The sequence below is a fragment of the Fulmarus glacialis genome, unplaced genomic scaffold (genome assembly GCF_000690835.1).
Source record: "Fulmarus glacialis isolate BGI_N327 unplaced genomic scaffold, ASM69083v1 scaffold351, whole genome shotgun sequence".
Taxonomy (NCBI): domain Eukaryota; kingdom Metazoa; phylum Chordata; class Aves; order Procellariiformes; family Procellariidae; genus Fulmarus; species Fulmarus glacialis.
Window position 1 is genome coordinate 88049 of NW_009194477.1, and position 27016 is coordinate 115064.

Sequence of the window (27016 nt, forward strand, 5' to 3'; positions counted from 1 at the left end):
GCAAACTACCAAACACCTAAAATGAGTTGAATAAATACATGTGGTACAGTCTATTTAAACTGCTGCTAATGCTTTCTACTGCAATCTGTTAGACGAGGCATTTTTCCAATGATGGCCATATCCTCATTTGCGGGCATGCACGCACAGCTGCTCTGAGTGCAGTCACACAAAGCGGGCTCACTTGCTCTTCTATCTTCTCTTCCCATCTGGGCAAGATTTATGCCAAGAATCCACTCCCTAGCTACAGTAGTAACAATCTTGCCTTTTAGGATAGTCTTAGTTTTTAATACCTCTTAATTCTGAATAAATTGTAGTAATTGTCTTTTACAACTAACCACCCCTGGACTGAAATAAATAAATATCCAGTACTTCTATTGTGCTTCTTCTCCCACAGATCTGAGAATTCTTAACAAATAATATAAATCTTAATGAAAAAATTTACTGCACAAACCAAGTGCATAATCCAGGAAGAAAATTTAGTGATACGGATCTATAAAACACTGTTATCAAATATGGTTTCCTTTGACCCTTCACTGACATGTTAAGCCCAAAATTCAGTACAAAAATAGCTACATATTACACATGCATTATTTCTGCAGTGAACTGCATTTGAGGGGACTTCTGAAGTTAACTCAATGGGGATTCAAGGCTTTATTCAACTACTTGTCAAATAAATTCACATGCAGTTATATTTAAAAGAGCTGTGAGCAGGAAAACAAACTCTGTTTTTCTAGAGACTGCTGTCATAAATCCCACTGGAGATACTCATAGTTCCCTCCTCACTCAGTGATCTCATCCAATTTTGATACCCATCCTCAGTATCCCCAAACTATCAATTTAATATTCATGCACTTAATGCCTCCCAGCACTCTCAATTACTCTGAGCAAAAAGAAACTTGCAACAAGCCGCAGATGAAAGTAGGTAGACAAGTTTATAGCAATCAATGTGCAACAGCTTTAAGTTTTTATTATTACATAGTCCAGATATTCAGCTAGGATATGAAAGAAATTTTTAAAAAAAGTCTGGAAAGCTTAAATGGAACCATTGCAAATTTTCCAGAAAAATCTGAGCCAAGTTTTACTTTCCTGTTAAACACTAGTATATTCAACTAGAAGGGAAGAAATTTGTAGTAAGACTCTAAGGTACTGTATTCAGAAATCAGAAGTTTTTCTTCCTGTTCAATTCTAAAGTTAAGATATCACTGAAAAAGTGCCCCTGTCCCTAGGACTCAGTGCAAGAAGTTCAGGAAATCCAGAGAAAATAGGATACTTAGGGTTTGCAAGAAAAGTTAATTACTAGCAGGGGTAGCAACTCTTTTTTTTTCTTCTTCTTCCCCCCTGCAGCTTGTATTGAATTTTCACCTGCACAGAATACCACACATAGATTTCTACTTGGTATTTTCAGATGGAAGATAATTCTAGAAACATATTACTGTATCAACACCAGCAAAAGAACACTAAGGGAACTGACAAAATACAAAGTAGAATGGCTACCTGCTCCCCTAGGAATAGCAACAGTAAGACCATAAGGTGAGCTACTTGGGCATCGTTGTCCACAATGGCGATTTTAGAAGTTGTACATACCCTCATTATTATATACCCAAGTTTGTGGTCCATATTACTCCTGATGGCTACACAGTGGTTTATCTATCACTTAATGAACATGTTACTTCCCCTCTTCACTATGATGCTTAAAAAGACTGTGTAGACTGGAGAGGCTTTCTCAAGAACACTCAGACACACAAACTCAGTCTCTATGTAATAACACAACATGAATACCCTATTTTAATTAAAATAATCAGTTACCCAGTGAAGACTTGCCCCAAATTCAAAACTCAAAAAGCAGAATGTTATTAGATACCTTTTCTGATTATTTTAAAAAAAAAATATCATACAGCTCTTGGATACTTTAAGAGAGTTATACACACCTACATAGGAAAAGTAAAAAATTTCCCAACCACTCTTCAAGCAGAACAGAAGAGATTTCATGATGAAATTAAAATTTAAAAGAGAATAGAAATATCTTGTCTTCCCATTCACCATTTTGATTTTACTTTTTTTTTTGTTGCAAGGAACAGGACTGGTTTTAGAAACAAGTAGGTGGTGAAAAGAAACCTTAAACTTAATATTAAAAATGTAGGTTTGTCAAATGTACTCCTTCCTAAAAAGATTAGGAACAATATGAAAATATCAGCACTGTACCCTACAGGTATGTGAAGTCTTTTATTTGCATTCAAAACACAAATGATCTATGAATTCTGCGGAATTTTACTGTTAGAAAAATATCTATCCATTTCACAAGAATTTTTAACTAAAGCATTCCAGTTTAAAACTTATCACTAACCTGTTAGGCTTATCGAAGTGGACTGCAGCTTTAGTTGATGAAGCACAAGAGGACAGTTTCTCTGTTTCTTTACAGGGCACAGAATTTAGCATATCGTCTTTAGAAGTCCTTGAATCCACTTCAGCTGATAAAGAAAGGCTTGTTTCCTCAGTGTTTCCATGTTTATTGTCATTCTCAGAGCTCTTGATATCCAAGTACCGTCCATTGTCCTCTGAGACTGTGAGAGGCACTTGTTTTAAAGAAGGATGGGGAGCTACACCATAAACTGTTGACACAGCAAAGTTTTCATTCTTGAGAAAATCTATTTCACTAAAAAAGGAAAGGCAAAGAACGAAATATTTTTGTAGCTTTCATGAGAAGATTGTAGGAGTCACAAGACTGAAGCACAGAAATAAGGACAACATACTGAAGAGCTCCCTCTTCAACTCCAGTATGTTAAAAAATTCCTTTAACAAAAATAACTTCTATCACACAAGCTGTTCAAATGAGCACTGGCTTAATGGAGTTCTTTAGTCAATAATTAGTAGTAGGAAAAATGCTGCACTTAGAGTGACAGAATCAATGAAATAAGTGAATAACAATAGTGTTATCTGCTTCTGGCTGAAATCTGAGCACTGAGACACAAATTGTCATGAGACAGAACTCTATCTGGGATGAAAAACTTAAAAAGCTATAGTGGTGAATTAATATATACTATCCCACCTGGCTTTGAAATGGTAACTATGCAAGTCAATAAAGCCACTTAAAAATTATGCACTTGCCCATATGTTGTATTGGTGCATCTCTTAAGAGGAATGATATCTTATAGCTTACAGAACCATATGTTTTGACCAAACTTTTAAAGTCTTTTTTTTTGTTGTTAAAGATACTGTCATATCTACTAGTCTTGCTCTGTAGAAAGAAAAACTGTGTTGAAGTAAGTTATTAAAACAAACCTCTTCATAACAGTGTTTGCAGGCTGTACACACCATAGTACTAAGGAGTGAAATAAAGCTGACTGAAGAGAAAACCTACACAAAACACATCAGAACTGATTCTGTTTTCAAAGTAGTAAATAAAGAAGTTGCATTGAAAGAACAAAACTGATTACAAAGTTAAGTTACACAGGTCATAAAAGGGAAATAGTTTGAAGTCTCTTCTTTTTCTAAATCAAATACCATGTATTAAAAAGGAAAGACTGCCCTGCTCTGAAGAACGCCTAGTAATTTTACAAGTGTAAGTTGTATGTTTTCATATATGTGCTAGAAAAACATTAAGAAGTTATTCCAACATTTATCAGCAGTTGAACAGAGTGATAAGTACATACCTCTCAAGTCTTTGGATTTGTTCCATCAAAGACCATTTCTCACTGTTTAACACACTAATTTGATCTTCTAATTTTTGCACTATTAAACATTGCTAAATACAAGACAGAAACAAAAGAGTTTAGTACAACAAATTTAAGTAGTACTGCAAACAGCTGAAACATTTCTTCTGTACAATATCTTACTTCTATTGACTGTGGCGTTGTTTCAAATACAGGGACGCTCCCAAGTATAGGAGTAGCAGCCTCTAACTCATCATCTTCTACACCAACTGATACATCCACCACATCCCTCGCAGTAACATGATGGTTTCCAAAGTCACGATAGAGTTGTAACAGGTCAGGAGGTTTTGGAATGTTCAATCCTACATCATCCCAAAGTTCAAAATCCTTCAAAGGAATAAGAGAAACTAAAGTATACAATATACTTTCCTTTTATTTTTGTTTCTCTTCATCATTTGATGATCATAAAAAGGTCATAAAAAAGCAAAATAATCATGTCAAGATTGCATTGTAGTAAAGGAGATGAAAGCTTAAATGAGATAGCAAGAAACAAAAGTAGAAGAAGGATCCATTTCATGACCTGAAGCAGTTTCTCCCTAAAGGTAGTTCTAGGTAATGTACTAAAGAGAGGACCTTCCAAAAACACATAGATCACGATTTTTTGTTTTTCTAGGACGTGAACACTTTTTAAGAATCAGATATAATGTTGGTCAAATTCTAGCAGAAACCAGTGCAGTTGATAGAAGGCTTTCTACTGATAGGGGTATCGTTTTGTTCCCATCTCATTCACAAGTACAGGTGTAATTTTCCAGAAGCAGACAGTCAAATAGCTCTGTGGATGACTGACAGACGAGGTGCATATTCTCAGTGAAATTTGGACGTAACTATTAATTGTGCAGAGGTGTAAACAATACTAGAGCTTCCTGTCTCAAACCATCACTATATGTCCTTCCTTTTCTCATTGACATGTTACCATCTTATTATTACAAGATTATTCCATGTCCGAAAATATATAAATATGCATGTGCACTGTTATACAGGAGTTGTTATGATTTCTTTAAAAAACCTGAAATTTAATGTCATTAAGTTTGGGGGTTTTTTTAACTTTTTTCCTACTGTTCACAATTTTCACTATATTTTTCCATAGTCTGGTTACATACACCTATTTGAAGAAAGATTATTTTCTGAAAGAATGATGTGAATAATCTAGGAAAAAAGTGTATTCTATATGTTAATTGTAGTTTGTTTATATTTACTTTTTAGAATTAAGAACTTTCCTGGGTTTTTTTTGCTAATTGTCTTACAACATAAAACATTTTCAGTTGAGAACACACAAAAAGTAAGGATAAATTATTCATCTTTTCTCTTTTTGGGGCTGTATCCTCACAAGTATTTGTATGAAACCTAGCACTGTTAAACTCAGATCTTAAGTGAATGATCCAGAAATTTTATTTAACAACCCATTTTCTTTACAGATTAGGATAGGAATTGTAGGAAAAATATAGGACTAATTATAGATAGAATTGGTTGAAATTCAATATTTAATATTGAATTCAATATTTAATTCTTCTGGCAATATTCCAGTTTTGTGCTGAATTGGGTATTGATGTTACTGGGTGTTTTGTTCACCCAGCAACAGTCAGAATGTAATTAGAACCATCCAAACATTTGAAGAAATTTTTCCCATGAATGCAAGCCAATAGACACATAAAACTGATCATCCTGAGAAAAATGCATCAAAGCACAGCTATGTTTGGAAATATCTAAGATAACTCCTTATTACTGAGAGCTTCTCCAAGACTTCTTCAATGCCACAGCATGATTAAGTATACTCATACCCATATATATGCCCAGGAGATGACAAACAATGAGTATATTGTATATACTGCACAAATAAACCGAGTATGATTTAAGGAAAAGATTACGTTCAAAATTTTACTACATCCAGATCTTTGAGTTTAACTGAAAAGGTGTCCATCAGAATCCAGGAAAGTGTATAAGTACCTATAACTCACAGTATTTTTCTTCTTGTTTTGCTTTCTTTAAAGAATGCAAGAATTCTGTCTCCTTCCTACAAATTTTGGGAAAATACTCCTCAAAGTGCTGTGTTTTCAAACGACGCGTTATATATGAAAATGCTAACTAACATATTTAACTCTCAGAATACTCATATGTAGGAGGTGAACTACATGCACAGTTTCATTTAAGTTCATTTGAATTTATGACAAGACCAGAATATGGAAAGCAGGCATGTAAAAAAAAAAAAAACACAAGAAAACTTTACCTGATCATGATTTTCATCTGAAAATGTTATTGATGTAAGCTTGTAACTATTCTTCAATAAAAATTCATTAACTAGGAAGTTTAGAGCTCTTTTCTCAAGAGGTCTGATTGGCTCCTGGAAAAAAGAAAACAATACACTACATCTTTGGTTCATCTTCCTTCCAACTACGGAAGCCTATCTGTCTTAAAGTCAATGCAAAGCTCAGTTATCACCAGGCACCTACCTGAATTTCAGGACTTGATTTATAATTTTTTCGTTCCTGCAAAGGAACTTCGTTTTCTAGGGAGGAAAAAAAAGTAACTAAATTTTACTCTTTCACACAGAATGAGCTCAGCTACTTCTACATTGTTCAAAGTAGAGACTTAAGAAAAGGTTTATGTACACCACCTGCAGCCTGAGTCAGGTTGGCTCGGAGGGCCTGTATGGTCTCCTTGGCTTTCCGTAGTTCAAACTCCAGGACTGGACAGGGATTTGGATTAAACACACACAGGCATCCAACCAAGGCAAGGGAAACAAAAATAAAATATAAAAAGCAAGGATGGGTGTGAAAAAAAATATACAGTTTGTATTAAACAGAAAGCATGCAACCTGTATGGAACTTATGAACACATGCAGCAGAGTTGGTCTGAAAGCAAACTGGTGAACATTTTCCATAGTTTCACTGGCCTTAAGTTAGCTAAATCAAAATTTCAAGCTGTCTGACAAGGACTCGCTGTAGGCTTTTGGGGGTCCTTTTTTTTTTTTTTTTTGCTTGCTTTTAACAGTGCATATTACTGGGAAACACTTGTTATTTCTTCCCCGCTTTTACAATCAGCTGATGCTGTCAAATATTTTGATTTCTTTGGGCAAAGGGAATATGTGGGCAATCAGAGGACAGATCTAAATGAAGCAAATACATGCTGGCAGCAGAGGAAGCTGTCTCCATGTAGCAAAGCTTAGACCACGAAGTGAATGTACTGTCCAATTGAGACTACCAATTTTCTTTTAAATAAAATTATACACTGAAATTTTAGTAGTTTAAATGCCAGAACTTGAAACTTTATTTTACCACTAAGAATAATCTCGTTTTAAATCTCTATTAAAAAATAGTGGAGTTTTAGGAATACCCTAGAGTTGATTAAGATTTTGAATTTAGTTGAATATACTTAAGAGATGCATTAAGACCAAAAAAAAAAAAAGCAAAATATGCAGCTCTCCTATAGTACTTACAGAAAAGCTTGAAGCAAAAATATCTTTGCTCCGTTATTCTTAAAAGTTTCCCACTGATTCTAGACTATACAACACTTTCAATGATCTAGAGTCAGCTTTAGAGATTCAAAAACAGGTAATTCTAGCTGCCATTATCTAGCCACCTCCTCACTCCCCAGTCACTGTTATGTGTTTCTCGTGTTCCAATGTTTCCTCCAAAAAGGGCCAGTAGTGCTTTGTTTGCACTGGAATTTCATGTGTTTTGATGTTGAGGTCATATGTATACTGTGGCTTCAAATTTTAAAACTCTGCACTTTTGCAAAACAGTAAATGTTCTTTTTATAGCCATTTACAGTTAGAGCACCTAAGGGAACCTATTTAAGGAATTACCAGATAATTACATGCATTTCATTAATTCTCAGATTAATCTAATCACACTTAAATGTAGTCACCAGAAAGAAGGATTGTTGTACTAAACTAGAAGAGATGAGCACAGAACAGCTACCATACTGAAGTGTTAAACTATTCTAAATAGATTATCTAACATTTATTTTATTCCCATGCAAAACTAAAAATGTTGTAGCTGCTTTTAATAAGAAAATATTAATGAGATATTCAATCACTGCCTGGAAACAATTTAATATGGCATTTTGAAATATTTACACAGAGGACAATGCATGGCAGAAACACTGCATAGGCTCTTGCTTGTAAGAAATGCTACTGAAGACTACAAAAAAACTGTTTTCCTCTTTTGAACATCTGTTACTAAGAGTCTTTTGATAATTAGCACGCATGGAAAAAAAGATTCACTCAGTTTGCATTTATCCATAAAAACTGAAGGAGTAACTACAGTACACCACACTTGCTACATGAAAGTAACTTGTTTGATGCACAGAATTTTACTGCAGCGATACAAAAGCGCAACTGAGGATACAATGAATAAAATATGTAAAATCTCTCTAGTATTCAGCAATGCTGATCTGCAAATACTTCTGTGCAACAAAGTTAGAAAATACTCTTGTAGTGAAGTATCTAATAATTTTAGCACTTCCTTGCATTCGAGTTACTAATTCACAGTTACGATTCTAAGTTGTAAGCTACTAATTTGTTAGTTTTTGAAAATTGTAAAGAATTCAAATTAAGTAATTCTTTTGATGGAAATGACTATGCGTTAACATTTTATTGTTGTAAAATATTTTCAAAGACCAGAACAGTTGCAGATCAGGAGTGCCCTGCACTAGAATGATATAAATAATAAAAAAAAGTTAAAAAACCAACACAAACGAGAAAAACTCAGGAATCCCATTAAGGAAAATAGGAATAAGACATGTCTGAAGGCATAGAAAGCCAAAAAATTCATGTCAGACAAACCCATGTCAGACGGCAAGAATTAATTTTTAGTGAACTGTCATGATGCTGAAAATTCTTAGAAGCCATTAGGACTTTACCCATTCAACCTTAAAAGTAGATTACTCTGCTGCATGTTTCTCTGTAAACAGTGGAAGATTCTGGACATAGCATATTTGAGAAGTTGTCGCCTGGCAGCATGTCACAACAGCCACATAATTCTACTACAACACAGCATTGTTACAGTTGTACCTCATCTCCTAGTCTTACTAATGCCACCATTATAATTGCCACCATACATACCTTGATGCATCTAAGTCAGTCACAAATTTAGCTGTTATTTGAAGAAGTTTATTTGTAGTTTTTTTATATAAGCATAAATATTTGTAAATAGCTACAGCGTAGTTTCAATCAAATTTTAAATTATGACTAAAAGCTCTTTATTTTAGAAGCTATGCTGAAATGCAATATTTTGCCAAGTATATAATGATTTTTAACTCAACATGTGTACTAATGAAATCAACACTGGAAATCCCCATTTGCTGATGATACGACATTCTCTTAAATAAAAAAAGTAACCTCTAACCCCTTTCTTTGTAACCATTGTCAAGTACTGACTTTTAAAATAAATGACCTGATCTCTCTCTCCCTCTCTCCTTCTGTTGTAAAGCTTATGTACCTTAGAGAAGTTAAGCCTTCCAAAGCATTGATACAGCCAGCTAAAGTTTAACTTCATGCTTGACTGAACTGATAACACGTATAACTCATTACAGTCCTTGGTTAAAGGAGCTGACACTCCTTAAGAACAAAACACAGAAAACTTTTACTGCAGACAGCCTAGGAAAGGAAAGAACCAAATTGATTCTCCTCTACATCAGGAAAGCAGAGAACAGAAATTTAGAGCTCTGAGGTTGTTTAATCTTCCTACAAGAACGGGCATTTCTGAACAATCTGTTTTGCCTTAGGCAAGAAAACTGTTCCGAATTTAAGTGGCACTCTTGCTTTTTCTTTTTATAAAGAACTCAAATCACTACAGCTACCATTCTGAAAAAAAATTACTTCTTACTTGAAAGAGCTGAATCTTTCAAGCAAGCAACTAAGCACTAGACCAAGATTTTCAGATTAGCGATTTTTCAATGTTTCAGTTTTCATGCAGCTAATCTAATACACCTTAAAAGAGAGGCACATATCAGGAGTGGGTAGCTTGTCTGCTCAGCTTCGAAATTTAAAAGTGAAGCTTTCTCAAGGATCTTATTCTATTCACCCACATTTGTTAATGACTTCATAAGTTATTGAACCATAGATTGAGAAGTTAGCTATAAAGAACAACCTGCGATTTGGGATATTGAACAAGTTGAGATCTAGATGAACAGCAGTCTTGCTGGGCCAAGGCCAAAAAGTTGAAGAAATAAACAGTACTTCTAAAAATTTTCAGTACTTGCTTTTGTATAAGCAGTATTTTTTCCAATTATACTAGAATTTTACATTCGACACATGAATCGTCTTGTCAGACTTTTGCATACTTCAGTATGAAGTACTTCAGACAACAGTAGAAAGGTAGTTTTATGTTGTGAAGCCACTATATGGCATTTTGGCATTTTCTTTTAAAAGTAGTTCTCTGCAGTATTAAGGGCCCCTGTGCTTACCTAGCTTTCCTCAAATTTGGACATACTGTTACAAGTTTTGTTGTTGTTGTCCTTAACTGTCATTTCGAGTTCTTCCTCCTTGTAAAGTAAATTTAGAATGCTAGATGTCCTAAATTATGCCTTCTAAAACGTGTATGGCATCCCATTACATTTGATGGATTTGTGCATACATTTTAAGTCAATCAGAAGAAATTTAAATTCTCTGACTATAGTTAGCAATGAAGCCACTACCACAATATACTTCAAGACCTGAGGTTTCCTAATTCCCACTTTCCTGATAAAAGTCCTAAGAAAAGAGGTGACCATATTTACAGTCAGTGCGAAACGCTTCAGGACGTAACACAAATAGACCTGAACCAGAAAGTTGTACTACAGCGTGAGAGATGACTATCAAGCTACAAAAATTATGATCAGCATAAGAGTTCATGAGCAAGCTAACAGAGAACTTGTTATGATTCTAATAGTGGGAAGCCAACACTTCACTCATTAGCCTCATTAAAGCTTTTAAGTTAATGAGACAGGACCCACTACAGAGAAGACCTGAACTACAGCAGACTCGTCTTCAGGTTCAACCCTTGGAGACTATCGACCTGGAAGAAAATTAAGGAGGCTTACAACTGCTTAACAGGCTTAAGACAGGAAATGGAAAGACAAAACCAGACCCACTTCCAGGATGAACAAATTGAACACACAAGGTTAGCAAGTGATTGTTGTATTACAGATGTCTTCTGTTTTTGTTTTGTTTGTTTGTTTATTTAAGATTCTCCTCTGATTTTGATTGCACACAAGTAACAGTACTTCTTAAAAAACAAACAAAAAGGCTCTATAAAAAGCAGAAACCACGAACCTAAGTCTAGATAAATGAAATCCTCAAAAATAATCACGTGGTTTTTGAACTTGCCTCTTCCCTTCAAATCCTGACAGGGACAGTATTTTATTCTGCTAATCAGAGATACATAGTCTAGCCAGAAATGAATGCTAATGCAGGGAGACCTGAGAACACAAAAGATTGAAATGGAGTTTGATTATGAGAATTAATTTTATTATCATTGAAAACACAGCATTCTGTTTTTAAAATTATCAGATTCTCAGAACAGTAGATGTCAAAGCAGGTTAGCAATACTAAATATTTTGAATTATGGAAAGTAGGGGTTTTAGATCACAAACATACTTGTGCACACGGTCAATTTAAGATGTGGCAGAAGATTCAGTTCCTTAGATTGAATGTTAGATGACCTATTTACATCAAATCCTGTGGGTATTTGACTTCAAGTTAGGTGTACTCTTATTCCACAGGAATGGAATAGGTTTTCCATTCTCTAGTTGTTTTATGAAAATGAATATTTGGAGGAGGTTTACTAGGCCTTATAAATCCTTCAGTACTGACTTTATCTTAGCACCAACTGTTTGGTGAACATGAATTTAGATTCAAGACTTATTAGTGTTGGAGGACAAGTTTTTTTCCCTCTAGTAAACTGCAAGCTCTAAGGATGCATATATTTTCTGAAACTCTTCATGGATTACAAATGTATTACCCAATTTATTAAACAGCTCTCTGTATTTATGTTAAGATCAGGTAGATAAGGAAGAAAATTGATCTTTTCTAAATTGCAGTTAGTTTTGTCATGCACATCCACATCCTGACTGGCTTCTGTGACTTGCATCTTTTCAGTCAAGCTGATAATAATATTATGGAAGAGACTCACTTAGCTTCCTTCGATCCGATTTCCCTAGCAACAAGTTCACACCAACTCTTCAAAACATGTTTGCTTCTAGGCCAAATTTTGATTCTAACGCCAGATGGAATGAACTGGGCTAACAGGTTTCAAATACTGAAATCCATTTCAAACAAGAGTCTTTCTAGTTATTTCCAGGAATTTTTGGATTGGTAAAGTAAAAAGCTAAGTCTAACACCATCCATAATGGCAAAACAGAAGTACGATGGCTTTGGATGGTATACATGCACATTTTTTTATTTGGTACTTTCTAATGTTGCCATGGTATGAAAGTATTCGTAACTGGATATGTTCTAACCTCAGTTTTAAGGTCCTTCTGACTCGGGACCAGTTTCTTTTAGTAACTGGTGTGCATTTATTTCCTATCCTTCATTTGATATTTGACCAGGGAATTGACATAAAAATCATGGGTTCTGTCCAAACAGTAAACAAAACAGAGATAACAGCATGAGAAAGGCATTTACAAAAAGAAACTATTCAAACCTCACTCTCAGAACTATCAAAGGAAAAATATGACTATGAGATCATGGCCTCAAGCTTTCACAACAGATTACAATTTTATCTCCTAAGCATCAAAGCTCTTCACTGAGAAGAATGAATATGAGAAGAGATAAGCAGGACGGACTTCCAGTTATGTTTGAAAGTGCATTTGCAGCTAAGAACTATGTCAAAAGCAGAAGTTATTAGCCAGAGTTTGTTCAAAGAAGGAACTGGATATGAAAAGGTTCTGAAACCTCTACTAACATAGTTTTTTTATGTGTAAATTAAATACTGAAGTTTATTGCTCAGGTAGATGGTTTTAAACAGAATTGAGGCAAAAGATTTTAAGCAATTATAATTGAACCAGAATTTTAAGTAGAAATAGGATATTTTGAAAACTTCTGAGTCCGGTCTTGCTTTGTTCAAGTTCTTATGTCACCTTTTAACAACTCTTCGGAAAACCTTTCAGAAAAGGTTCTGAAACCTCTACTAACATAGTTTTTTTATGTGCAAATTAAATACTGAAGTTTATTGCTCAGGTAGATGGTTTTAAACAGAATTGAGGCAAAAGATTTTAAGCAATTATAATTGAACCAGAATTTTAAGTAGAAATAGGATATTTTGAAAACTTCCGAGTCCGGTCTTGCTTTGTTCAAGTTCTTATGTCACCTTTTAACAACTCTTCGGAAAACCTTCAGAACACAGAAATGTAATGTAAATATCCCGCCATATAATTTGCTTGTCTATTACATATGACAGTGGTCAGTTAATACACTGTAATCTTCAAAAATCTCTATCTATTTTAGGATGTACTTAATTAAATTTAATATTTAATTTTAGGATATATTCATTTCATACTGGAAGCAATCAATATTTTGTCATTAATGTTCCGTCAGAAGATTAATGGTTCTACTGGATGTCAATTCTGACTGGTTTTTACTTTATATAAGCATCTTTAATCCAATTCAGTTACGAAAGACAGCTCCAAGGAAAGATGAAACGAGCTTTCTCAGTAATACTTACTATTGCTACGAAATATTGTCTAGAAACAGGAATAATCTACCAAGATGATGAAAAAATTAAAATATTCGGAATTTGCTTGTTTCTTCCTTGTATTCCAGGAGTCAGAGATACTTGGGTTCCTTAAACACACTTTGTTTAGATGATTAGCTGTTTATTTACAGCTATTGCCCCCTTAAAACTGGCTACCTATATTGAAAAAGACAGTAATTAGATAGTAATAAGAATCTGGAAGCTCCCATATAAATCGAAGAACAGTAGGTACCTATAGTTCCAGACCAGAGCACCAAAATACCTGAATGTGCTTCATGTTCATGAATTTAGTCCAGTCCTTTACCTCAGAAACACTGGCCGGGTAAGAAAAATAAGATTTTTCCCAACACTTTTGTTTCTTCTCTCTGGGTCAATACTGGTTGCCATTTCAGACTGACTGAGAGAAGAAATTTCAGAATCAAGATCCTTTAGAGAACTATGTTTCACCAGCCTTTTCTTTGCCTAAGCAGGTGACAGTATTTCTGCTAGGATGAAGCGTGGTGCAGAGCAGAGACAACAGCGTAGAACAGAGACACAGCAGCTTGCATAATTTCAAGTTTCATAAAGCTAAACTATGTGAACAAAGGTCACAGCTTGGACAACTTTCATGTGCTCACAACATTAAACAGTATTAATTGACAAGAAGTAAACAAAGTTCTGTAGCAATTTCTAGAGAGCTTTTATGGGTTTCTCTATAGAAGCTGTGAATAACTTAACATCTGAACTTAGAAAACAGCCTGGATCAGAGAAACATGGCTCACATGCAAAAGAGATTATTATAATAATTTCAAATATAAGAGAAAAGCAGTCTCTGCCTTTGGCGAGATAATAATAAATCCTGAAATTAAAAATGCCACAGGCTCCTAAGTTCAGAACTGCAAGAGGCAAAAAGCCCTGTCACTTCTTTGAAACAATCTTATACAATCACGAAATCAAATGGGAGAGAAGAAAAGCACTACAATTAAGATTTGCAGCAAACAAGATTTATGGAACTGAGAAAATCCCAAATTTACTCTGGGTTTGGTAATGCTTGTTTGATCTACACACAAGCTATATTTAAGAGATTACTTGCTACAGATCTTTACATCAGAAAGCTATCACCATATAGTAGTAGTCACAGACTACTACACAGAATATTTTAGCATATGTTTCAGCTAAACAGTAGTAGTTGGTAGGCAATATCAAGATACTGTTCTATTGTCAAAAACTGGGCACAATTTTCAAGTATACTGCTTGCTTCTACCCTGGTGACATCTGGAATCATACAGAAGTACACCTGCCTAAATATTTACAGTAATTATAGTAGAAGTGTCTGAAACATGATTATGTCATTAAGTGACTAGCTAAACCACCCCAGTGAAGTCTTGTCATCTTCAGGAATGTTCATTTAAATATACTTATGCTAGAAACAACAAGTCAAGCAGTAAAGTTAGCATTCTATGACTCCTAAATCAGACAAAAAACTTACCTGCTACTCTTTCATCCGTTTCCCTATTGCCATCATCAGAGTATCTTGCAAAATCTAAGGAATCAAGAGTACTGATGCTTCCAGCGCGATCTTAAGAGGGACAAAAAAAAAAAAAAAAAAAAAAAAAAAAAAAAAAAATCAGTAAAAATCCTGAAGAGTTGACTGGCTTGAATAGAGAAAGCCAAAACACCTTCTCATTTCAGAAACTATAAATCAAAGGCTAAGTGTTCTGCAAGACTGAAATTTTACTGCATTTTCTAAAAGTCTGCCTCTAAGTAAGGAGTACGTCAGTAAATTTGAAAAAATACAGCATTACAGCAAGTTCAATGAACAGACACCGTAAGAAATTCACCCTTGCTCTCCCAAAAAGGCGGCATTTCTGCCGTGTCCACAGCAGACGAGAAGCAGTGCAGTGTAGCGCTTCCCCTTTTCCACAAGGGCCAGGGACCTTTGCTTGGACATGCAGGTGAGCACGCACAAGAAACCAAACAGATACAAACTCTTCTGCAACAGGTTTCAAGCAGTTCTGTTCCCATTTTACAGAAATCTGTAACTGCCCCAAATATGCTACTTCCTTTTCCCTTTTTTAGTATTTTAAGGCATGTTAACGTGACCAAACACTTTTCTACATATCTCTTAATCTAGCCATTAACTTCAGTACATACCCACTTAATACAAGATTTACTAAGGAACACATTACCTAGCAAAATTAAAGCAAAGCAAGTACAGTTCATGCTATTGCAAGTATAATATTCACACTCTAAAATTCAATTATTAATTAAAAAAAACATTCAAGAAATTCAGTAACCAGCATAAGGTTTTGATCTAACCTTGACATTTTTCATTTTGGGGGGCGGGGGTGGGTGGGGGTGGTGTATGTGTCAAATAAAATTTAGTTTTGATAATTTCAAGTCTGTTGAAGCACACATTCACATTTTTATTAGAAAAATGTGCAACGAAATTACTCGGTGACAGAACCCAAAATAAATAGAACATGTTCCTAACACAATTGAACACGCAGAAATTATATTAAGTAACTTAGTATCTTTCTCCTCCTTTTGAAATTAGTTTCTAGGTAGCACTTCAGAAATAATTTTAATTACAGTAGAGCTGTTGTCACATTAACAAAGAACAAATTCTATAGGGCTGTCAAAAAACCTCGTAACTGTCAGTGGCAACAGAAGCAATTGCATCACTTGTCAAATTCTGCCATGACTAACATCACAGAACGTATTTAAATCCCCCCCCAATTCTGCATTATGTCAAAAAAAAAAAAGAAAAAAAAAATCTATTAATGAGTTTCTTTTTTGCATGTTTGAGCCTAAGCTGTCCCTTAAGGTCTTGTGACACCCTCTCTACATACAGGCCAGCACTAGACTGAAACAAGAGCACCTGGATTGAGACTGATTAAAGCATCTACGCTCACCTGAAAAGCTATAGAGAATACTAAATTTGCCAACTCCAGCCGAGTTACACAGTACCAAAACCTAAAGTGCCTGGCAACCCTAACTTGTCTGGTTTATGGACATAAAGTATACAGTTTATATTTAACCACAATATTTTTTCCCATGACTACGCTTTGTCATCCAGGCAATGAAACAGACTGTTGCTCCTCAGTGAGTCTCTACTCTTTTAGTTTTAAAACTCACTGTTCATTTGCAGGTTTTGGTCTTATCTACTGCATTTTTTCCAGACATTAATCTGCTTTAATAATTCTCTCTAGGCTGTTCTATAGTGCTTAGCAGCATAGTACAAGCTCTTCTTTTTACAGCATCTTTGCAAAATGGACTGTTGTGAAAATAAACCAGATTTTAGAATCAGAGAATAGTTTGAGTTGGAAGGGATCTTTAAAGGTCATCTAGTCCAACCCCCCTGCCGTGGGCAGGGACATCTTCAACTAGATCAGAGCCCCATTTAACCTGACCCTGAGTGTTTCAAGGGATAGGGCATCTACCACCTCTCTGGGCAACCTGTTCCAGTGTTTCACTTTTATATATGGGGAACCACATTTGGAGTGGTTAAGTTCAGTAAACATCAATTTTGCATGCACAGCATGAAAGTATTCAGAGATGACTTTTCAAAACACCTAACACCTTGTTCAGTAAGTACTGCTCCAAGTACTTCATTGGGAGCTCCAAGATCATTTTTTGAAATCAAATTTAAGACTCAAGTTAAAGAAACAGACAACATTCAAATAGAGATCTCAATGAAAAGCTAACGTTTAAGAAAAGTGACCCAGTCTCATATATAGTATCACTATGGCAAAAGCAGAAATACAACTCTGTTTCCTCCTGCAGTCTTGCCATGTTCACAGATCAATTTTCTGTTTCTCTTATGAAGCAGGTAACATGAAAGAAACAATGCTCAAATTTTCAGGTAAAGTCAACCATCGTAATTATTGAAGCTGTAAGCAACAAAACCTTTTTCATATGACTAGTGGCATGCTTTACAGGCAAAGGCTCCCCCCCACCAACTGATACAACAAATCCAGCCATAAAACACAAACTTACTGAAAAAAACAGTTGTCTAGAAAAAAGCACGGGGTAATCAAAGTCTATATATCAGTATGTACACAACAGAATCCATTTAAGAGCATATCAGCAGCTGTAAATCCAAAAATTCACAGTTCCCAACCAGTGAATATCAATCAGTTTTACAACCTTTACAGTCCTTATAGAAACTAAATAAAACCAAGGGTTTTTATTTTAACACCCAGAAACTGCCTTAAGCACCACATCTACATGCACAGCAGCAATTTGTAAGGTTGAAACTTGTACATTCACCATTTAGATTTCTCCTTATCATTACAGTGTTCATGACAACAGCAACATCTGACACACGCTTTACATACAGGTTGGTATTATAAAGAGACACAAATATCTGGATCAGATTGATTAAACCAAACAAAGATGCGCTGAGGAACACCAGCCTCATGGCCTGTTTCCTGCTACCATTATTTCCCTCTCCCAGTAATGCTGATCTTCCTTCCCATTACAAAAGTACCTGCCCCAGTTATCATCATTGCCTGTCATTACTAAACCAAGCCAATTTGGGTGCTAGAAGACATTATGTCCACAGTGTTCAATCTGAAGATAAGGTTTAAAATGAAAACTGACTTTACATATCGCATTGGTGGAATCTGAATCTACACAGAGAACTGTGTACAGCTATCCAAATAAATGCTAAAGGAAATGAAACAGTAACAGACACAACTGTATACACACACAGGCTGAATAGTATCTTTTCAATTGAGCGTCCCACTAGGTGATATACATTGCAGAACTCAATCAAGTTGGAACATTATAGCTTCCATAGCACAACTCAAACTAAACAGTTAGCTTGAATAATGTAACAAGACTTCTACCACTACTTTGCTATAGGATACTGCTCTTAAAACATGTGCTGTGGCTACAGAAGTGGTTCCTGCTGTTAAGGTAAGAGGCCACCAGTGCTGAAGCACTTCAGCTGAGACATGTCCTGACCAAACTGGCTCCACAGGCATCAATGAATCATCAGTGCTAAGTTTATACCCTGCCAAAGCCCCAGCTATGGGGAAAGGCCAGTCACAGACACTGTTGCAGTGTCACAGCTCCCACTGAAGCAGGTGTTTCAAGCAGCAGGAAAGGAAGCAATGGGGAGCTGCTCCCTCTGCCTTCAATGCTGGTGCAGCTACTTGTTTCTGCTACCCACCTGGAAAGACAGGCTTCCACCACAGCCAGGCTGGGTGAGGTCCAAATGGCAGCCCTTGCACTCATACTGCAAAGCTTGTAGTGCCACATGGCCCCTGCCTGCTTCGGCTACACTACAGCCTCTGCCCCAAGGCACCGCCAAGGCTGAGGGGAGAGCAGGCAGCAAAGGGACCTGCTGCTTCTATCAAATGCCACAGCACCACTAGTGACCTGGATCTTGCCCTGCTGGGAGTAGGCGAGATGAATTTTGGAGGCGTTATTGCACAACATATTGAAGCTTCTCAAGGAACAGATACAAGCACCGTACAGGAACTTAGACAGTGGGTTTAAAGAGCAAAGAGGGATTTCTGATAGAGCCTACTAAGGTATCAGCCATGGGATAACAAGGTGAGAAGAGAAAGCTAAATGAGACACTTAGCTAAAAATATCGCCCAGGAAGGTGAGGGCTGGCAAACCTGCCAGGTACATCATCAACAGCAGAGTCACGGCACACACGCGCTGCCTGGCAGGGCTGTGCTGAAGACTGCCCAAAGCTGAACAGTGGCAGGCCTGCCGCATCGCCTCACCTACCTAAAATATCACATGGGGGTAACTGTATCTGTTGCCTCACTCACTGTCTTCGTAAGCAGTCATCAGTGGAGGTTTATCTCCTAAGACTAATGCCATTACCCAGAAAATTAATAAGTAACATCTTATAACCCCAAATTTACCCTTCCATAAAGGATGTACCTGCTTAGCAAAGGATCATAGGGTGAAAATGGTACTGCCCTGCTGGCAATGCAACGGCCTCATTCACCAGGAAAACGAGCAGGGCTGTTCAAAGGAGGGGAATTGGCAAGGGAAGGGCTGTGCTCAGCTGCGTATCTCACCTGAGGAATGTGAAACATCACCATTTTTCTGAAGTACAAACAGTTGTACTCCAGTACACTGAGTGGAAGTATTTCAACTAAAGCATTCAGAAGAGAGAACTACTTTTTGAACTGAAAGGGGAAGAGAAAAAAGAAAAAAATCAATTTGTTTTAGGAAAACAATGTATATTTCTTCACTTAATTTTTTAATTAAAAACTAAAAATCTTAGGTTTAAGTTATTCGGCAAAGAATAATCAAAGCAGATTCTTGCAGGGGGAAACCGCTGAAAAGGATAAGTATGCTTTGGCTGAATTCTGTTTTTTTTCTAGAAAAAAACCCAATGTAATTACAGCTGTATGCGAGAGAATTCAAGCAAAATTTTCTAAGACACTATTTAAGATCTATGAAAAGTGAAAAGCTAAAAAAGCCCCCTACTGCAATGTTTTTCAAGCTACAACCCATGGACTATTACTAAGACAAGCTTTAAGATAATGAAGGATGCAGTTCCATGTAACTTTAGAAAATACACAGAAGTTTTTCCTAATGAGTTGTGCTATTGTTATGAGTTAAGCTCTCCCTCTTCCCAATATACACATACAACCCTTCTCGCATGGAGGAACCTCTGATGGAAAATTTTCCATCCGAAAGAAAATCATGTCATAAGGAGATCAAAGCTGAAACTTTAAGGGGTCTGCAAATCAAAAGTTGGAAAAAATCTTCATATACATCTGGAAAGGACAACAGTACAATATATTTTATAGGGTACAGCTTATCTTTACATTTAGGACATCCAACCCAATTTTTAAGTTCAACGAGACACTGGCAAACCAGCAAGTACCCTGATAACAGATCCTGATTGAAAAGTTTCCTTAGAAACTATTCAGGTCTGCCACTTTTTTCCTTTTTTCTCTGTGCTACAGGTACAATAAGAGAACTGTTGAAGTTCAGTCCTAAGGAAATGCAAGTGTATAAATATATATTTTAGATCTGTTTCTGTTGACAGTAAAGAAGTCAGCAAACTAGGTATTTTACCTACCTTAGATATTCAAGACCTAGAGTAAACTAGCCCTTAAGGCCATGCAACAGATGTCCTGCTCTCTTCTAGAGATACTGGTCTGGAAAAGCATGTCCTTGAGTAACTTGCATTTTCAGCTGTCCTGCACAATATCACAGGCACAAAACAGCAGAAGCCAAGGAAACTGGGGACAGAGACTATCTAGGAGAACGAATAAACTTCCTCTTGTATTTACTTGCACATGCTTAAGCCCCCGTATCAGTACTGAACTGCACATATGCGTATGTGAATAAACCAACTGGCAAGAGGGATAGCATTCACAGAAGATGTGGAATAATGTAAAAACCTGAAAAGCTTTAATGGAGTCCTTTCTATATTAAATCACAGTATCAGACATCATTAACGCATTAAAAAGTGATCATCAATTCACAGTTTGTATTTGTGGCTGCATTATGTAGCAACTGAAATAGGTATGCTGTGCAATACATATGAATAAATGAATTAAACTATTTAATTCCCCATGAATGATATTGCAAATTTCTTTAAGCCTTACCAAATTTCACAAGACAACTCTGGAGCAATATTACTTTGAGAAGTCTTAAACGGCTGCTGCATTTAAAACTTCTGATGTGTTTCAACTTGTTTCAAGCTTACCAATGCTGGATCAGCCAGCAAAGCAAACTCGATCCATGGCAGCAGATATCTGATCTAGCATAAAACTTTTACGGTAGAAACAGGCTTATGTATCAATTTTTTAAACCAATTTGAACTTGCAGAGTAAATTTTACCAGATCAACACATTCCACGTCACTACGGTAACTCTGAGATAGAACTAAGAGCCTTAAAGTAATACTTTGCATCAGGCACTAAATTGTAAGCATCTATCAACCTTGTTTTGCAACTGCAAGTGCCTCTTTTGCTCTTTCCCAGATGTTCTTACTCAATGAGACCTGCTGAATTTTCAAAGTTGGTATGTTCTGAAAGTAAGTCCTCAGACCATCACCAAATGAAAACTAAGTTAAGTAAGGCTCCTAGAATAAAATTAACATTTGAGCTGTCAGAGCAATCCACTTACAAATTACCTAGAACAGGCAATTCAAGATGATCAGGTAACACTAGTCCATGATAGGCAATCCAAACCAGATTGAAAACAAATGATCAATACATTTACCTATTTCATATTACTACAAGCTATCAAAATTCCTAGGAAGTATATGAGGGTAAAAACACTAAAGCTACTTGGAGAAAACTAACCTATGCTTGCTGGCCAAGAACAGAAGGGGGAAAAAAAAAAAAAAATCAATCACCAGATATGCAAAACAAATACTTTACATTGCAGTAAAAAGATATAACCCTCACACCCATGACAGGCACACAGCAGAAGCTCATGAGAAAAATGAAATTGCAAGGAGAAAACAGATAGATCTTGCACCCTAGCACAGAAATAACACACTCACACTCACTGAATTGGGTTAAGATACAGATGCACCTGAGCTGATCTCATGGAGAGCCATTCCAATAACATACTGCTTTTGTGGGGGGCTTACTGCATATACAGTCTCAGGCAGCATCCAAATTAGTTGAGTCTGAAAGAATTAAGCCATCCCTATACAAAGCCATTTGAATGTTGCTGCAGTGAACACTGAGGTCCAGGGGCGTATGACCTTGGGGAAAGCATCAAACTCAGCCTGGCTCCCTACATATGTGCTGCAGTGTGCTTGAGCTACCAAAGCTTCCCAAAACAAAAAAGCTAAGGGAGAAGCATGGCACGGAGGTACTTCTTCCAGCTCAAGACCCCAGCTGGCTTCAGCAGAAATCAGGAAGCATCAACAGCATCAAATTAACTCCATATGCTCGATGTTGCAGCACTGCATTTCCCAAAGTGTATCAATTAACTTGCATTACAAGGATTTTTCCATTCTCCGCAGTAACCCAGCTTTCTGTTATGCTCTCTGACATCAAGCAAAATTATATCAATCTAGTTCTTAAATGGCTGTCTTTGCTGAGGGACTGCTTAAAGGGTATAGATAATACCCATCTTAATTGTCAAGCATTGTATTCTCAGTTTTCTCCATATTTCAATTCTAGTATGTTCCCTTTTCCCCGATTTCTACGTTTATCTCAGGACAGTAGTAAATTTTCCAGTTAAGTTTTAACAACATGGATTCTATAAAGAATTAAAAAATACATTAAAAAAAATATTAAAAACTAGCAACTAGAGACCAAAGCATCTCTCCTATGAGGAGAGGCTGAGAGAGCTGGAACTGTTCAGCCTGGAGAAGAGCAGGCTCAGGGCCGATCTCATGAACGTGTATAAACATGTGAAGGGAGGACGCACAGAAGATGGAGCCAGGCTCTTCTCAGTGGTGCCCAGTGACAGGACCAGAGGCAGTGGGCACAAACTGAAACACAGGGGGATCCCTCTGAACATCAGGAAACACTTTTTCACTGTGAGGGTGACCGAGCACTGGCACAGGTTGCCCAGAGGGGTGGTGGAGTCTCCATCCTTGGAGATAATTTAAAAGCCGTCTCCACATGGTTCTGAGCAACCAGCTGTAGGTGGCCCTGCCTGAGCAGGGAGATTGGACCAGACGACCTCCAGAGGTCCCTTCCTACCTCAATCACGCTGTGATTCTGTGATTATTTTTGCCATGATTTCTCTTACTCCAACAGTTTTGTCAAATGAAAAACAGCTGATAGCTCTCTCTCCCCTCCAACACCAAACCAAGATGAAAAAAGCACTTGTTATATAAATAAGAAATTCGTATTCTGTGAGTTTTTACGTAATAGCATTTCCTTCAATTCAACAGCAAAGTAATCAGTTGCATCACCATCATGCAGCATTATATTGCAGGAAGGGAGGAAGTAAATTGCCTCTCCCCTATGGTGCACCAGGGGAAAGAACAGCATTTCTCAAGGGCTTTTTCAGCTTGGTCTGTCTTCTAAGAAAAAAAAAAATCTTTACAAATTTTTTTAACTTTTCATCCAACAAACTCAATATACTTTGTGCCATGTCTCAGGCACGTGCATCATAAATGAAAATACAACCTTTATCGAGTCAAAGTTTTAGCCTATGCTAGAGGAGAATTCAACACAATTTCTCAAACCTGCATCTTTACAATACACTAGAAAACCAAATATAAGTAATACATTGAAAATAAAGAGTTATAACTTTGAACACACAAGAGCATAAGGTTTTATGACTTATCTTTATATACTGATAGGAAAGAGACTTGTGATGCTATATTTTAAATAGTTCCATATATACACATTACCTAACTCAGAATTTGTAACAAATCTTAGTTTAGTTTGAAAGTATGAGAACTTCCTGAACAAGATTCATTTTCCATATTTTCATTAATTCTGAGTTTATAGAACATAGAAGTCCAGTATTTACAAATTTTAAGCTGCATAAAGAGCAGCTTCCAACGCAGCTGATATCAATACCTACTCGATCATGACTTGCTTGCAAATACTAGACAAATCTTTTTATATCAGGTAATGAATCTCATAAAATTCCCAGCAAGCACTCTCTCAGCTGAACAGAATTTACGAGTCACATATTCAGTCAAGAAAAAGATAGTTCTCAAAGGAAGAAAAGCTACAGGAAACTCGATATAACTTACACGGAATTGAAATTATGTACAGGGGAGCTTAAAGAAGCTTCCAACGGTTCGTTCTGAAATGCAAAGCTCTAGCTAATCTTATTGCTGTTTCCCTTCTTCTCTCTGCGCCCCCCCAACTCTCCTTTCCCTAACAGCAAAACTGTCGGAAGAAAACGTATGCTGCTTCAGCACAAGCCTGCTCACTTTGCAGAAGCTTTCAACTAAGGCATGGTTAAACTCACACATAACTGAACTAGCTACATATATATAGAGGTTCACTTCTGTCTTCCCCAACATAGGAAAGTAACAGTAACTCTGGCACAGAACAGAACAGAAAGTCAGGACTAGAGCACCTAAATTCCCCATAGCATATCTGTAAACATCCTGAGAGAACAAGAACATGCAAATAAGTTACTACAAGATAAAATATAACATGGACATATGGTACACTTGCTACTCAGTGATAACTTGGTATTTGCCTGCCTAGTACCAATGGCTACTAGTCTGTCCTTCTTTGCCCATCAATGTCATGCTTATCTCATGCTACCTTATCCTGTTATTTCTCTGTGTAGTTATACCCTTACGGGAACTAACCTGTCTTTTGAACTATCAACCATTACATCCCAAATCACCCCAACACAGATATCAGCCAAAGCTTAAACTATCCACTCATTCATGAGAAACAGCTTCCAGCAGATCTGGTTTCACTCATTTGACAACTCCAACAGTTACAGAAGTCTTAAACTAAGAAGCTCTTAAGCTATGAAGTGCATCTCACCGAAAACTTTTCAGAAATACCGAAAACTTTTCAGAAATACCGAAAACTTTTCAGAAATACCAGTGTCGGTAAAATGGAGGGGGGGTTTAAAGCAGTCACAACTGGAGAAAATTCACCTGGCTTCTCTATCAGTAAAGCCAACATCAGAGCACTATGAAATCTCTCAGGTTTCATCCAGGCATTACTGTTTTCTGCAGGGAACTCGGCTCCCCTTTCCTTCAGCATTACATACAAACCTGTTACTCTTTCAACTGTTTTCTGTATTTCTTTTAAAGAGACAGCATTCAGTCTCTCCCATCTGCCGATACTAGCAGCTTTGATTACTTATTTATCTGCACCTTTCCATCCTGTCCTTACTAAGAGGAGCACCTTTCCCAAATCAGGTAGTAAAACCACTGTCTTACTCACAAGTCATCATTCCACCTCACAGCACCTGGAGAGATAGCCAACAAGACTACATATTTTTTGCTTACTTTCATGAAGTAACAAACAAAAGACTTCAGCTGACAACCACAAAACACCTAACAAACAAAGAACTAGTCATGAGAACAACAGAAGTTTTTTGTCTTCTTCCCAATTTCCTATCTTATTTAGACTGCCATTTAGGCTGAGATATAATGAACTGTTTTGAGGTAGCCCTGTTCTGCTGTATATTCATACAAAAAAAAAATCTGGTGAAACACTGATCATGACAAGGGCCTGCACATAGTCACAATGTCTGTAACTCACGATTGAGAGCTGTTACCAAGACACCCCTTTCTCACAAAAGCATAATCAATATGCTCTTCCCATGTGGCTTTTTCCAGTAGGACCCATCTGAATTTCAAAGGCTACACGCAAAAACAGAGAGACACTTCACAGTATCTGAAACAAACAAACAAATATTCCCAAATCATAAGCAAAGCCAGGAACTTACTACGAAGAAGCAGCAATACTTTATATGTTTGTACTCACAGATTAGCTTAATATAACTGGAATCAAGTCCCCAAAAAGTTATAAACAACTTTATTTTGGAAATAACTAGAAACAAATAATCTGAAAAACATAAATGTTCAAACCCTTCTTTATGATTTTGATTAAGGCTATTTCAAATTTTGAGAATGTTGAGCTTCTGTAGCCATAAAGAAAAAATAAATGGCAGATTTTAAGACTAAAGCTAGTTCTAACACTGTAAGCTGCATCCCTTCAGGAAAGGGCATTCGCCAAGCATAGCAATCGAAGGGCATCACATCAATCACATTAAAAAAACAAAAGGTTTCTTCACCCACTATGCTCAAGCTTGAATTATGGTCACATGTACATATGGGAAAACATTTGAGGTTCGGGCACAGGGATGAGACATTTGAGCCACAGTTTTATTTCTAAATTTCAAGTGTCTCAATTCCTACTGTACTTTCTTATGCAAAGATGATAGGCAGGGGGACACAAATTTAATATGTAGGTGCTAACCAAAGCCTTGTAAAAGATCTGGAATATTGTAAGAAGGAGGGACTTCCAAACCATACCACTCATACAAGTAGCATTAGAGAAGTGGTAGAAAAATGGTCTAGCAGATGTGGAGCTACTGCTATTGAAACCAATGGAAGAAGCTGTCATAGAAGTTTGGGAAGATCTAGCAGAGATACAGGACATGAAGGATGTCTGTACACAAGTGCTGTGCATCTAAAGGAACAGTGTTGACTCCTTCACAAAGTGAATTTGCTTCAAACCAGAAGAGCAAAGTTGCTAGACACAATATACATTTCCGTATTTTTCATTACAGTATATCTTAACCTCTATTTGCAGCTGTGACGTTACTGCTGCTGGAAAATGGAAGGGTGTTTTTGCAAAAAAATAAGAAATCCTAGTCATCTGACTACCATTTGCTTTTGTAACCAAGTGCTCTGAAGCATGGTTGAAAGACAAAATAGCTTCTAAGTCACTAGCTGACCACACGATGCTAGTTGTTTAAATCCTATGATACTTCATTAAAATCTCTTTATAGCAGTCTACAAAGAGAAAGATAAGAAAAAACAAAAGCAATTCCAGCATGCAGTCATCGTTTAGCTTGCCTAAAAGGATTCTGAGAAGTGCCAATGAACACTTGCACTGAAATTCTCCCATTCTGTATAGGAATGCACAGTACGAAAGCTTTCCATTGCTCTGTGGAAATCCTCAGGCAGCATTCCAAACATACTTCACATTCAGTAAGAACTGCCAGTCACACTTTTTCTGCATCCACTCAAATT

General features: G+C 36.6%; 1 protein-coding gene across 1 annotated transcript in view; it reads right to left on the bottom strand.

The window, feature by feature from the left end:
• The window catches only part of KIAA1468 (KIAA1468 ortholog), a 71551-nt gene extending 52452 nt beyond the window's left edge, over positions 1-19099 (bottom strand). The window contains exons 1-8 of the mRNA XM_009587761.1: positions 18997-19099; positions 14853-14942; positions 6322-6393; positions 6158-6213; positions 5935-6048; positions 3834-4037; positions 3651-3742; positions 2345-2653 (exon numbers count right to left, since the gene is read on the bottom strand). Of these exons, the coding sequence (XP_009586056.1) occupies positions 2345-2653; positions 3651-3742; positions 3834-4037; positions 5935-6048; positions 6158-6213; positions 6322-6393; positions 14853-14942; positions 18997-19099 (1040 nt within the window). The remainder of the gene's footprint in view (positions 1-2344; positions 2654-3650; positions 3743-3833; positions 4038-5934; positions 6049-6157; positions 6214-6321; positions 6394-14852; positions 14943-18996) is intronic.
• Positions 19100-27016: the final 7917 nt, after the last annotated feature.